At 42.3% G+C, this 14,919-nt stretch overlaps 1 protein-coding gene across 2 annotated transcripts in view; it reads left to right on the top strand.

Annotated features, from left to right (window-relative positions):
- The window catches only part of MYT1 (myelin transcription factor 1), a 125,896-nt gene extending 114,699 nt beyond the window's left edge, over nt 1–11,197 (top strand). For both annotated transcript variants that reach the window (XM_039912926.1, XM_029071098.2), the window contains exons 20-23: nt 3,573–3,664; nt 4,552–4,655; nt 8,185–8,328; nt 9,141–11,197. In XM_039912926.1, coding sequence (XP_039768860.1) covers nt 3,573–3,664; nt 4,552–4,655; nt 8,185–8,328; nt 9,141–9,281 — 481 coding nt within the window. In that variant the 3' untranslated portion in view covers nt 9,282–11,197. The remainder of the gene's footprint in view (nt 1–3,572; nt 3,665–4,551; nt 4,656–8,184; nt 8,329–9,140) is intronic.
- The last annotated feature ends 3,722 nt before the right edge of the window (nt 11,198–14,919 follow it).

Raw genomic sequence — 14,919 nt, 5'->3', positions numbered from 1 at the left:
ACAACACACCGCCATCCTGGTTTTTGTTCGCCATCTAACGGACAGGGCACCGTCAGGGAAAAGGATAGAAGTGGGGAAAACAAGTCATCCAGTGGCAAGGGCAGAGAGTCATCATCTTTTGTGAACTATGCAGCCCTAGAGGTGGGTCACTACCGATTCACACCACCCAAGACCTAGTTAGAAAAAAACAAAAACTACTCATTTGGGCTCTCAACTCCTTTCGTCCTCTCTGCAGACATGATCAACAGCTTCTCAGTGGAAGAGAGCTACTGTGCTGCACAAATGATAACTCTTCTAATGCCAATATTCAGAATTGACCTGGAGGAAATCATTGAAAAGTCTGATTGGTATTGGACAGGAGTTTGATCATTTTCACCAAACATCACGTTCACTGGGATAAATCATCAGTAATGAGAAATTTGGCCCTTTACTGGATTTTCCTATTCTTGTGAAAAGTTTGGTTTTCAACAGGAGAAAGTCATAAGCTTAGAAACAGTTTATAGGTCACTCTCTTGAGCAGTTGCTAGGCAAGACAACCTCTCACTATTTAGACTCTTCTTTGAGCTCAGAACCTCCTCAAGTACAAGGGAACAGCAATTTTGTTGTAAGGACAGGAGATAGAGATCAGTTAGTTATTTGGCAAAGAAGATTTTATAACTTGAAGGATGCCAGAGCTACTTCCTCCAAAAGATACCTGCATCAGAAAGCCTGTCTTCATCCATTACTCTTTAGAATGAAGGCTCACATCCTTGGATTCTCCAGTAGAGAGAATATCTAATGCTTTGGCTCCTGAGATGTATATTCCAGAGAAGGGATTCTCTAAGGTTATTTTTACCTTGTAACATTGCAATGCCCAGTGAATTCTCTGTAACATTTTTCTCCATCATTACAGTAACTGTCTCTGGTTCTTTTGCAAAATGTGTGGTTCTGTGGCTTGTGCAATAAAGGGACCTGGTTTAGTTTTGGAGATGTCACTTGCCTTTCTGGGCAACCTTTCTTTTCCTCTATTTATTCACCGGTAAAATGACCATTAACCATAAACCTAGTGAGTTAGTACAGTCAAAGATTTTTAAGTCTTTAGAAGGAACCTACTGTGCTGTATAAAATACTGAATATGCATTGCATGACTTTGCATTCTGAAGTAATTTGGTGCTTACGAATCAGGTCCTTTGGAAAAGCAGGATGACATTTATACCTAGATAGCTCTCAGTTTACTTGTTTATCTTACCTATACTAAGTGATATTATTCTAATATGAATTTTCCTTGAGAGATTTTCATCTTGGCCACAATTCCATGAAAGGTAAACCTGATGCCCAGTGCCAACCGAACTTTGGAGGTCCTTGGATTATTCAGCTGTTACTCTGCTCTAGAGGAGAGTGCACTAATAATCATGCCTTCAATCCACCCCACAATCCGCATGCCGCAACTTTGCCCATATTGACAGATACTGTTTCAGAGTTTTTCTTAATTCCTCCATCCAACCTCCAGACTGGATGGCCTCAGGGAAGTGTTCAGTGTCCAGCAAGGCTGATGGCAAGTGTCCAGGAGGTGAGCAGGATCCTAGCATACCTGGGCATCAGATGTCCATTGTGCAGAATCCTGGGCCAATCAGTTGCCCCCCACCACCCAGGAAAGATGTAGTGATGATCTGCTGCTTTATCTCCTCAAAATGACCTCTGAATTGCAACAAAAAATACTAGCTCCAATCCTCCTTTCACTGAGTTGAAAATGAGACTGGAATTATAATAGCCATTAAGTAAAGCACAATACCTGCTCAGATTCTTATATTTTCTTATGCATTCTTATGTACTTAAAGTAATTATTTCAAGTGCTGACATTTATTGCAGGGAGGGAGGATTCACTCTCTGAGTTCTTTTTCTTCCCCCTTTGCTAGTTAATTTTCTTTATTTCTAAAAGATTGAAACCCAGGAATATAGACCAATTTATGTTACTTCAGAAGAATATATTTGGGTTCTCCTCATGGATTTTATTTAAATGAAATGCAAATTTGATTCCAGTGTTTGAAATATTAAATCCCTTGACTAACAAAGTAATACATTGGTAATATTTTGTAGGAGGGTATGGACTATGTCACTGATAATTTCTCTAATCCTATGAAACAACCAGCAGTGACGGCTTCCATCCCTGTCTTTTATATGGACTTGAGGAGCAGTATAGCCTAGTGGATAAAGCGTGGGTCTGGGAGTCAGAAGTACCTGGGTTCTAATCCTGGCTCCGCTGCTTGTCTGCTGTGAGACTTTTGACAAATTTCACTTTTCTCTGCCCCAGTTACCTCATCTGTAAAATGGGGATAAAGACTGTGAGCCCCAAGTGGGACATTCATTCATTCTATACTATTTGTTGAGAGCTTACTATATGCACAGCACTGTACTAAGCGCTTGGAATGTACAATTTGGCAACAGATAGAGACAATTCCTGCCCAGTGACGGGCTCACGGCCTAATTGGGGGAGACAGACAGCAGAGCAAAACAGAACAAAACAAAAGCAAGACAACATTATCACTATAAATAGAATCAAGGGGATGTACACCTCATTAACAAAATAAATAGGGTAATAAATAATATATACAAATGAGCACAGTGCTGAGGGGAGAGGAAGGGGGGAGGGGGAGGAGCAGAGGGTGGGGTGGGGACATGAACTGTGTCTAAACTGATCACCTTTTTCCACCCTAGTGCTTAGTAAAGTGCCTGGCATATAGTAAGTGATTAACAAATACCATAATAACCGTAAAATCAATAAACAAAACTGTTCTTTATCAACATTATTTGCTAATCATTACTCATTGTCCAAAGATCTGTTTTAGGCTTTTAGTAGAGTTATTTGGTTCTTCTCTAACACCTACTCTAATACAGCTCAGTTGTGAGCCTTAGAGGTCAGACCTACCCACAAGTGACTCATCTCCAGGAGCATGGACAGGATATAGGGCATAAAAATTTCAAGACTGTAACCCCTGCCTCCCTTTCCCTCCTTCTTTCCTTTTTTCCTCTTGCTCCCCTTTTCCTTTCCCCCTCCTCCTTCTCTCTCCAACTCCCTCCCTTTTCTCCCTCTCTCCTCACCCCCTTTGCTCTTTCATTCCATCATATTTATTGAGCAAAGCACTCTATTAAATGCTTAATTTTCCTTCTATCCTCCCTCCGTTTCTACCTCCACTCCTTCTTCCATACCTCCTCTGTTTTAGGGGGTCCAGTCACACTGCTAGGATTGCCCTCATGCCCACTATTAGTTGCCTGTTGAAAGTCTGCCCAAAGAACCAGCTTTCTCTACTTAGCGCTGTGCCAAACAGCCCTTTCTCACTTCATTCCTTGCATTTTGGCTTCAGTCAGTTTAAAAGGGCTTCCCATCTCTCCCAAGGAATTGTTCTCCTGGGTTTAGTTCTGAAAGAGAAGTAACTCACCAAGAACCTAGCCCTGAGTCCTAGACCTCTGCTCACCCATGCCAAACTCAGCCAAATGACCATGCAGTCTTATTTGAGTTGTGAAACTAAGTAATAACTGAGACCCAGATTGCTCAAAAACATAGTAAAAAGGGGCTTTTTTTTGTTTATTTTCAGTTTATCTGGCTGTCCAAGAGCAACTTTTGCTGGAAAGAAGGGAAAACTCTCAGGGGATGAAATTCTCAGCACTAAATTCAAGACCAGTGATGGTAAAGACATGAGCTTGAACTATTTATTTTGCAGACCTTACAAGATTGAATTGTTTCATTACCTGTCAGTCTTACAGCATTGAAGGAAGAAATTGGTATCATCAGAGGAGTGTCATAGCTAGGGGAAAATTTGGTGGTATTTAATAAGTAAAAGCAGATTGTTTTAGGCTCAAAATCTCTTTCGGGGTGTTAGCTGACTAGGGAGGAGGTGGAACGTCCGCTTAAATTCAGAGCACTGGTGGAAGCGATGGCTTGATCTTATGCAATTATAGCCAGATAAGCCACAGTTTCATAAGGATTTCACCTGAACCTCTGCAAGGCCTCCGATTTTTGTGTAGGGAATTAATGATGAAAATCTTTGAGCTCTTAAATCCAGCTGCCTGATCTGATTTTGCAAGGAGGTGAGGTTCCATTATGCAATACATTCATCATTAAGGATAAGTAAACTGCATAACCAAAATTTGCCTGTGTGAAACTGTTTTTTCAAGAATACCTAAACTTTCTGGGACTGTGAATTGTCCACACAAAAATTGGCCCTACGTAAAACCTCTGCTTCTATATGTTCCTCTGGTTGCTCTCCTCTGACAAAGATATAGAATGGAATCCGTTTAGCAGCAATTTAAAGTAGGTCATGGTTTCCAAAATAGGATTTTCCATGTATTCCTGCTGAATGTATCCCACTGTTTTGGTCATAGTGTTAGACATGAATGGATCAAAGTTCAGAAGCTTTAATGATCCAGTTTAAAATGCATTTGAAGTCAAGCCCGGTCCAACAGTCTCTAAGTTAACTTCCATGAATGCCAAACAATTTTGGGTTTGCCAGGGCTGTTTCCTCTTCTCGGGATCCAAGCAAGAAGCCAACGGCTTGTGGTTTTTCTCTCTTGCAGTGCTGGAGAATGATGAAGAGATTAAACAGCTAAATAAGGAGATTAGTGAGCTGAATGAGTCCAACTCTGAGATGGAGGCTGCCATGGTGAAGCTGCAGTCCCAGGTAGGATTTTGCTACTTGGCATTGCCCTTGTTCTAATAATTATAATAATAATGATGGTATCTGTTAAGCACTTACTATGTGCCAAGCATTGTACGAAGCGCTGGGGTAGACACAAGGTAATCAGGTTGTCCCACGTGGGGCTCACAGTCTTAATCCCCATTTTACAAATGAGGTAACTGAGGCACAGAGAAGCGAAGTGACTTGCCCAAAGTCACACAGCTGACAAGTGGTGGAGGTGGGATTAGAACTCACTACCTCTGACTCCCAAGCCCATGCTCTTTCCACTAAGCCACACTGCTTCATCCTCCAAAACTGAGTCTGAGTTTGTGGCTTTGGAAAGCCACAGTCAGTGGGGGGAAAAGAAATTCCTAACAAGAAAAGATCAGGCCCCAGACCTGTGAAACTGCCCAACCTCACTTTAGACCCCGAAGCTAGAGATGAACAACTGAAAGCCTGAGCCAAACAGAGCTTGCCCCTTCCACCTTGGGCTCCGTAGAGCTGCAGCTATACTTTCTGATTGATCACAGCTCCGGGTGAGCCAAGAAGACTTGGTTCAGAGGAGCTCCCCAAAATCCTCAGGACTGCAATGGAAAACACAGCTCTGTGAATCCTCCTAAAAACCGAATATAGAGTCAAGAGACAGAGCAGTCAGACCCCTGCACATTGTGATTGGGAAAAGTGCTAGGGGACAAGGCTCAGTCCAGGCCTCATGATCACATGTTCTGTCGTCCTCAGCCAGCAGTTAGAGCCAGACAAACTCAAGTCTCTCAAGCCTCAGGTGGTCTGGCAGCCACTGCCTATTTCTCGGTGTGACTAGAAGGAACCCAGATTTGCTGAGTTCCCTGAAAACAGCACCAAGGCTTTCTGAATCTCCCTGTCAATCTGTCTAACTCTCTGAGTCCAAGCACAGACATGACTCTTCACTCAAATCCCAAACTGGGTATCCTCCAACTATCCCTTTACAAAGTGAACTTTTAGTATGTTTGTAGAAAGATGCACTCACAGACTGGAAAGCACAGAGGACTGGAAGTCAGGAGACCTGAGTTATAGTCCTGGCTCGGCTACTTTCCTACCGTGTGACCTTGGACAGGTCGCTTAATTTCTCTACACCTCAGTATTCGCAACTATAAAATGGGGTTAAAATACCTGTTTGTCCCTCCTCTCTTAAATTGTAATCCTCATGTAGGCTAGGAACTGTGTTCTATATGATTATCTTGTATGTACCTCAGTGCTTAGTAGAGTGCTTTGCACCTAGTAAGCACTTAACAAATATTATTAACATCAATTCTATCCTATACAGATACGGATGTATTTATCTGTGTATGTAATATATTTGTGCACATGCGTGCACACGCACACAGGTGTTGGATAGGCCTGAATCATTTAGTCCCATGGAAAGTGATCAAAAGTTGTATAAGGTTTTCAGGTATTAAGTACAGAATATGTGGATGTGTGAAGCTGGCTTGTGTACGTTACTGGGTGCACAACCCTCTTCACAAGTTGAGGCACCCTGTAATACAGTCACATAAATTAGAGTTAGCTAATAGAAAATGAGAAATGAGCTGAACGGAATATAATAAACTTGATCTTGACTGTCTAGCCCTTGCCTCAGGTTTTTATTAAACTGTTTCTGGGGGAAAAGGGTGTGCTTGTTTTGAGCAAATGTCTTTGTTCTCTAAACTTAGTGAAATAGGAATGGTAGGGACCCACAGTTGTGACTAGACGGGAAAGACATGACTTCGTCAAAGTGGAAGGGCTCAATACCGCTCTGGCGTGCTGGCGAAAAGACTTTCGAACTGGTTTGCAAGACCATTGTACAACAGCACATTACCAAGCAGCACATATTCTTCTATGTACTTTCAGTATTTTACTACTTAGGGTTGGACATTAAAAATGTAATGCACATACTATTTTCTCAGAGAATGTAAACTAATGAACTTCACGATGAAGACTTGAGATGATCGTTCTCTCTTATTGGGCAGATTTCCCACCAACTTACTGGAAATAATACAACTAAAAGAGAGAACATTTGGTGGGAATTTGCAGCTTATCTGTGCCTCACTTAAATTCCTGCAGAGACCCATGTGATCTTCTCTGACTCAAACTTTAATAAGAACATATAATCAGCACCTTTTGCCACCTCCCTATTCATCTCATCCTCCATGTCATATTGAACAATTTCAGAAGGCAATCCTCATTCTAGGAGCACCGTCATTAACTTCTTTTCATCCCAGAGATTGGCCATTTATTTTGATGCTTATCTCCTAGTTTATTTCTAATTCAAGACAGGCTCTCTACCTCTTACCCTGTGGTGACCAATTTTTATTAATAGATTTTTGAAAGGCCTTTTATCCAAAGTTTTTTGACCATCTAAATAAATTATACCACCAGTATTTCTTCACCTATTTCCATTATTCTTTCAAAGAAGAATAACAAGTTAAAGACTTCCTTATCCATGTTCTTCTGGGCTTTCCCCTATCATATTATACCCATCATAGTGGTAGATTGCTCTGTCCTTAATGATTTAGTTTTCCATGACTAACATGAGGCTGGCCCAATCTATAATTCTCATGATTAACCTTAACTCCTTTTCTAAAGGTAAACTGCCATTTTCTAATCCTCAAGCCCAGTAGCTGGATGAGTGGAGGGTAGATAATATTCTGTTGGAATTCCAGCTCCCAAACTTTATTTTAACTCCTCCAGAACCCTGAACCAAAAATGTTTGATTGGAAATCAGTCCATTAATCAGTGGCATCTACTGAGCACTTACTCTGTTCAGAGCACTGTACTAAATGTTTAGAGAGCACAGTAACGTTAACAGAGATGATTCCTGCCCCTCAAGAAGCTTACAGTGTAGCAGGGTAGATAGACACTAAGATAACTTACAGATAGGGGAAACAATAGAATATAAAGATATATACATAAATGCTATAGGCTCAGGGGGTGATGAGCGAGTAGCCATATGCTCAGGCGACGTGGAAACCCTGAAATGGCAGTAGTGGGGTGGAAAAGGGTGAGGAGATGGAAGATTAATCAGGGAGAGTTTCTTGGAGAAGCTGTGATTTTGCAAGTGCTTTGAAGATGGGGAGAACAAGTGCTCTGCCAGATTTGGGGGTGGGGGGTGGATTCCTAGGGAGGGTGGATATAGACAGAGTAGCTATATCTACTAAAAAATGCTATATCTGGAAAGTTCGAAAATAAGTAACTCTCTTTCCCAGCACTAGTTAGGTTCCAAGTGCTGTCATTCCTTCTTTTCATCTCTACTTACCCTTGTGGCTTCCTAGGTGCTCAGGTTGCATAAGGCTTGGTCCGATAGAAATTTGATTAAGATTTCTTTCTACCTTCTCCTAAGGCTTACAGGGAGCTTTATCACCCCTGTAAGAGATTCAGGGATATGAACTCTAACGGGACAGGATTAATGGGTATGGATGACTGTGAAGGCGAACTTTTGAGAGACATTTTAGAAAGTGCCGAGAAAATGAATGAAACGGGGAGATGAATCTTTCCCTTTTCTCTCTTGCTGATCCAGATATCCACCATGGAAAAAAATCTGAAGAACATTGAAGAAGAAAACAAAATCATAGAGGAGCAGAATGAAGCCCTGTTCTTGGAACTCTCGGGTTTGAGCCAGGCGTTAATCCAAAGTCTTGCCAATATTCGCCTTCCACATATGGTAGGAGATGCAACAGAATCATGGAGAGGTTTCATGATAGATGCAAACAATCTTCACAAAGTGTTTTCCATATAATTTAAACACAGTAAAAGTAGTCACTGACTGCCGTGTCTCCTCCTGAGACTCATATTTTTCCTTCGTGTCAACCCATGTTTCTCCGGAGCGTCTCTTCCGTCTTCTGTCATCTTTGCTGATATTTTCCTTGGTAGTCAGGGTTGTCTCTCAATATAGCAAGTGGTTGAAATCTGAAAAACACAACTTGGTCAAGGGCACACGATGCCTTTTAGGCTGAGACAAGCCAAGTAACGATCAGGAGGGATTCAGATTTCAACATCAGGAAGATCTAAACGTAGTAATATAGTGCAGGGAGTGACAATTCAATCCTAAAAAGGTTGCAGCCAAAGAATAGCCATCTTTATAAATAGAGTGTACTTTGCTTAATTTAACAAGCCCAACAGCCGCGAGCATGTTGCCATAGTGTTTCAACAAAATGAAAAGGCGGCATTAGAATAGGTAAACTGAAGAGGCTGTTAACTTCCTTCTCTTCATTTCCAGGAAATTAATTATTATTGTCTCAGATCCATGGAGGTGGGCAAAAGAGAGAACAGGGTATTGTCTTTAGCCAGATCCCGTTTGCTTCCAACACATTCTGTGTGATTGAGTCTTTGATTTCCCTTCCATCATTCTTATTCTATTCATCTGTATTTAAATAGTATTCAAAACGCCACTGCGTTCTAGGGTATTGTGGAGATGAAAAAAAAACCCAACAAAAACCTCCTAATAACTGTGGTTTTCTTTTGTCTTGGGCTCAGGAGCCAATCAGCGAACAGAATTTCGACGCTTACGTTAATACCCTTACTGACATGTACACCAACCAGGAGTGCTACCAGAATCCTGAGAACAAAGACCTGCTGGAGAGTATCAAGCAAGCTGTCAAGGGAATCCAGGTTTAGTGCGGCAGGAAGACTAGATACAAAGCAAAATTTTACAAACTGTTAGAAGATGGAAACCTTCACTCCGAGTATTCAGGGGGACAAGTTGCCCAACTTGTTTAATGAATGAAAAAGGACCAAATTGTAACCGAGAGGCCATTTACAAGAAGCGGAACTGAATCACACTCAATTTTAGCGTTCACCTACCTTGATCTTCTTGCAAATGGTGGTGGTGGTGGTGACGGTGGTTTCTCGTTCACGGTGTCACGTTAGCCACCGTTAGCTAGCAATCAAGGGTGGCTGTAGAAGTTGAGGATCCTTGCGGTGGCCAGGTTTTCAGGGCCTGGTAGGGAGGAAATGAGAGGAGGCACCTTGGTAAGGGAAGGGCGAAGGAGACAAGGGAATGTGGCCAGGTTCCTCAAAGGGATGGAGGCCTAGAAGAACAGGGTTGAACCTTCCTAAAGGATATGGCTGACAGACTCACGTTGTCTCTGACTGTCTATCCAGATCACCTACTCACACATGGTCTGCTGTGGATTACTGTAAGCAAGAAGCTGGGGCTGCAGGCTACCTTTAAATCTGAACCTATATACTAGGTCTCTCACCCTAAGGTGTTCAGATAGTCACTGGGTGGGGAACTTTTAAGTATTAAGAAGTAGTTTATTTTTATTTTCTGAATGAAATCTGAAGAGCAGTTCTGACTCTCCAGTGGAAAGCTCAAAGGAAAAAGGTTCTCAGGGAAGCTATTGGAGTTTGCAACTACAGTATTCCTTTGTCTGTCTTAAATATGAGAATAGCTATTATGAATAGACCGATCCCAGATATTTCATACAGAACCCTAAATGTGTCAGGGTCTGGTGTCTATGCTCTTTGGGAGTCTACTTCCTGAGAGTTCTGATTCTTTTCAGTTATCACAGCCATTAGTACTTCCATGGGGCATAACGCTGGTGGGAAAATCGAGTTTCTGTGCCAGAGAAACATTTAAAACACAGTTAAAGGTACAACCAAATCAACGAAGGCATGAAGTCCAACAGAGAACTCTGGTGGACCTGGGTCTATTGGTAACAGTTTGTGTACAGGGGTTTGGGGGAGTTTCCTCCTTCGTTTTGATTATTTTAAGCAAGATTATCAGGACTGAACAAAGCACCGTTCCAGAGAGAAAGGTTTGGGTGTGGATTTTCCAAAGAATCGTTTTTGTTGACTACTGAGTGTCTAATAGCCCGCTGTGCACTTAAAGAATTAAAACCCCACAAAAATGCCCCTAATGCATTCATCTCTAGTTCCATTATATATGTGTATATGTGTGTGTATATGTATATACATATACATGTGTATACACACACACTATACTATGTATATGTATACTATATGTAGTATAACCCTGTCCCTGGAAGTGTGGATGGATGGCAGGAGTTGTGGAACTTTGAGTCTGTAAAAAAAAAATCCAATGGATACTGGTCCAGAGCTCACCACGCTACAGAACCCGAAGGCTTACATGATCAATTCTATTTTCACAAGCCTTACCTCTATTGTAAGAAACCAATGTCCATCTGCTCAGACCCTCCGGGTAGGGAACAACGTAGAGCCCTAGAGTACCCCAGTCCAACTTGGCGAGGCCCGTGCCCCGCCTTTCAAGTGGAGTCTACCAACCGCAGTTACCAGCAAAAGCAGGAGATGAGACCGGAATTGTCCAGGATTATCGCCATCGCGCCACTGGTAGTGATGGCGGTGGACGGGGGAGAGATGAGACTTGAATAATTCATTTCAGAGTATGGCATCATTAAGACTTCACCTCTTTCAGAACCCATTCAAAGTGCAAAAAAGAAAAAAGAAAGCATTTTAATTCAGTGTGTTAAAAACACAACCTTTTTACCCTGTAAATAGAGTCCAAATTGATTGTGACTGCAATTCAGAGTTAGTATTTAAAAGTAGAGAAATTGCACTTCCTGGAAGAAAAAAAAGTAGTTAGTTTAATTATCCTGTAAATTATTTAATTTTGGCAAGATGTATGTAATTTATATTCACAACCCCTTATGTTTACCGTTGCTATTTATTTCACCTTTTTATTTATTAATTTTATACTTGTTTTAAACTGGACACCACACAAGGGTACCATGAATAGGGAATAAATGGAAACAAAGCAAAAAGAAAACCTTTTGACCACGAAAGTTCACAAAAAAAAAAAAGAAATCTAGATATGACTCCTACTTGTAATTTTGATGAAACCAAGTTATTTTTTATATATTTTGTTATTTATTCTTTTAACGATGGGGATTTTTTTAAAGATATTTTGTACCTGAGGAGTTTTGATAATTTTTTGTTTGTTTTTTTGAGGGGGTGGGGGGGAGGGAGAGAGAGAGACTTTTTTTAGTTTTCCTTTCCCTTTTTGTTCATATTGTTTCAGGCACTGACAACAGTAAATGAGAATTCTGTATTTATTATTTATTTAATATTTAAGTCAGATGAACTGTGCTCTGGTTGTATATTTATTTTGTCATGTTTGTGTGTCGGTTATGTGATGACTGAGTAATTGTTTATGTGAAGGAATACTGTTAATATTTAAATAATAAACAGTCACATTGAAAGTTATGGCAGGCTACCTGTTATTCTGTGAAAATTAATACTGTGATCCTCTTTCCTCAGGAAATGTATTAAGCAGACAGGACTTCATGATGTATTTGCAGGGTTATTTCCTAATAAAAGCCCAGTTCTGTTTGTGATTTTAGTCCCCATGGTCTTTTTTAAAGGTAACATTAACATCCCTGATGCTTACCACCTTGTTTTTTTTCTTTAGCCGCAATAAAGATCTTTTGCTGAGAAGCAAACACACCTTTGAAGAGCTGTTCCGAGTCTAGAGCATCGGTGCCTATGATCAACACTAGCAGGACCTACTTTGATGTTTGGGAGAAGCAGCTGATTTTTCCTTTGCTTTTCACTCCTAAAACATGACCCTCTCTCATCTTACTCTCTCCTATCATTCCCAGTTTGCCTCAGAATGTGTTAGGTAATTTTTTCTATTAGACTAATGCTAGCCTTCCTGTCCTCCAAAGACCTCAAGCACAGACTCCAAAGTCCAATTTCAAATCTGCTAAAGTCAGAAAAACTTAGCCCTTACTCTTGCAGGTGGGCACCCTGGTTCGCTAAATCATTTCTCTGGGGCAGCAGGAACCCCTCCTGGCTTCTTCAATCTATCAATTAGTGGTACTTATTGAGCACTTAGTGTGTGCAGAGCACTGTTCTAACCACTTGGGAGACTACAACACAACAGAATTAGCAGATACGTTCCCTGCCCAGAATGAGCTTGCAGTCTGGAGGTGGAGGAAGAAATTTATTTAAAGATATGTATATAAGTGCTGTGGGGTTGGGGCAAATATCAAATGTCCCAAAGTCGCAGAACCAAGTGCACGAAGCGAGAGCAAGCTGAGGAAAGGAGGGCTTAATCAGGGAAGGCATCATGGAGAACACATGACCTTAATTGTGTTTGAAGGTGGAGAGAATGGTGGTCTGGCCTTTATGGAGTGGGAGGGAGTTCCAGGCCAGGAGCAGGACGTCGCAAAGGGATCGATGCCAAGATAGAGGAGATCGGCTCACAGTAAGGAAGCTGGTGCCGCAGGAGCAGAGTAAGTGGGTGGGCTGTAGTAGATTAGTGAGGTGAAGTAGGATGGGGAGAGCTGCTTGACTGCTTTAAAGCTGATGTTAAGTTTCTGTTTGATGTGGAGGTGAATGGGGGGCCATTGGAGGTTCTTGAGGAGTGGGGAGATGTGAACAGGAATCTTCTTCTCTGGAATTCTGATTGAGGATGAGTGGAAAAAGCTAAAGAGCCCCAAACTTTTATTGACTCACCTTTATACCCTCTCTCCAACTGAAACCCCTGCATCTCTTTCCCCAAAGGATCGCAGGGCTGGAAAATTTACAATTTTAACAAAAGACTAACAAAAGGCAAGCTGCTGGAGCGAGTCGTCTACACTCGCTGCCTCAAATTACTCTCCTCCAAGTCTCTCCTGGACCTCCTTCGATCTGGCTTCTGCCTCCTCCACTCCACTGAAACCACCCTCTCAAAGGTCACCAATGACCTCCTTCTCGCCATATCCAACGGCTCCTACTCCATCCTAATCTTCCTCGACCTCTCAGCTGCCTTTGACACTGTGGACCGTCCCTTTCCCATCAACATGTTATCCAATCTTCGCTTCACTGACTCCACTCTCTCCTGATTCTCCTTATCTCTCTAGCCATTCATTCTCAGTCTCCTTTGTGGGTCCTTCTCCTTCTCCCATCCCCTAACTGTGGAGATCCCTCAAGGGTCAGTTCTTGGTCCCCTTCTATTCTCCATCTACACTCCCTCCCTCGGTGAACTCATTCGCTCCCACGGCTTCAACTATCATCTCTCTGCAGATGACACCCAAATCTCTATCTCCTCCCCTGTTCTCTCCCTCCCTCCAGACTCGCATCTCCTCCTGTCTTCAAGACATCTCTACTTGGATGTCCTCCTGCCACCTAAAACTCAACATGTCCAAGACAGAGCTCCTTATCTTCCCTCCCAAACCCTGTCCTCTCCCTGACTTTCCCGTCACTGTGGACGACATATTCTTTCTGTCTCACAAGTCCGCAACCTTGATCTCATCCTTGACTCCGCTCTCTCACTCACCCCACATATCCAATCCGTCCCCAAAACCTGCCGGTCTCACCTTCACAACATCACCAAGATCGGCCCTTTCCTCTCCATCCAAACCGCTGCCATCTTAGTAGAATCACTCATCCTATCCCGACTGGATGACTGCATCAGCCTCCTTTCTGACCTCCCAACCTCCTATCTCTCCCCACTTCATTCAATACTTCACTGTGCTGCCCGGATCATCTTTCTACAGAAACGTTCTGGGCATGTCGCCTCCCTCCTCAAAAATCTCCAGTGGTGGTCTGTTAACCTCCGTATCAAACAAAAACTCTTCATTTATTGGCTTCAAAGGTCTCCATCACTTTGCCCCTTCTTACCTCACCTCCCTTCTCTCCTTCTACATCCCAGTCTGCGTCCTCTGGTGCTAACCTTCTCACTGTGCCTCGTTCTTGCCTGTACCGCCGTTGACCCCTGGCCCATGTCCTGCTTCTGGCTTGGAACGCCCTCCCCGCTAAAATCCACCAAACAATCACTCTTCTCCCTTTCAAGGCCCTGCTGAAGGCTCATCTCTTCCAAGAGGTCTTCCCAGACTAAGCCCCCCTTTTCCTCAGCTCCCCTCATCGCCTCAACTTGCTCCCTTTTCTCTACTCCAGTCCTCTGCCCCACAGCACTTATGCATATATGTACATATCTCTAATTCTCTTCATACTGATGCCTGTTTACTTGTATTGATGAGTATATATTTATAATTCTATTTATATTGTTGCCTGTTTACTTGTTTTGATGTCTGTCTCCCCTCTTCTAGACTGTAAGCCTGGTGAGGGTGGATGTTGTCTCTCTGTACTGTACTCTCTGAGCCCTTAGTAGAGTGCTCTGCACACAGCGCTCAATAAATATGATTGAATAAATGAATGAACAGAGGTCTTGGAGCCTATGAGAGAAACCAGAAAATGGGGACTAAATAACGCTCCATTTTCAGTGAGAATGGAACAAAATGAAATAGAACAAACCTTCAGCAGGAAGGATTTAGGGTATATTATGTAGAAG

Source organism: Ornithorhynchus anatinus, chromosome 8, assembly GCF_004115215.2.
Source record: "Ornithorhynchus anatinus isolate Pmale09 chromosome 8, mOrnAna1.pri.v4, whole genome shotgun sequence".
Classification (NCBI taxonomy): Eukaryota; Metazoa; Chordata; class Mammalia; order Monotremata; family Ornithorhynchidae; genus Ornithorhynchus; species Ornithorhynchus anatinus.
Note: the sequence above shows the minus strand (reverse complement) of the source record. Positions and strands in the feature narration are given on the sequence as shown.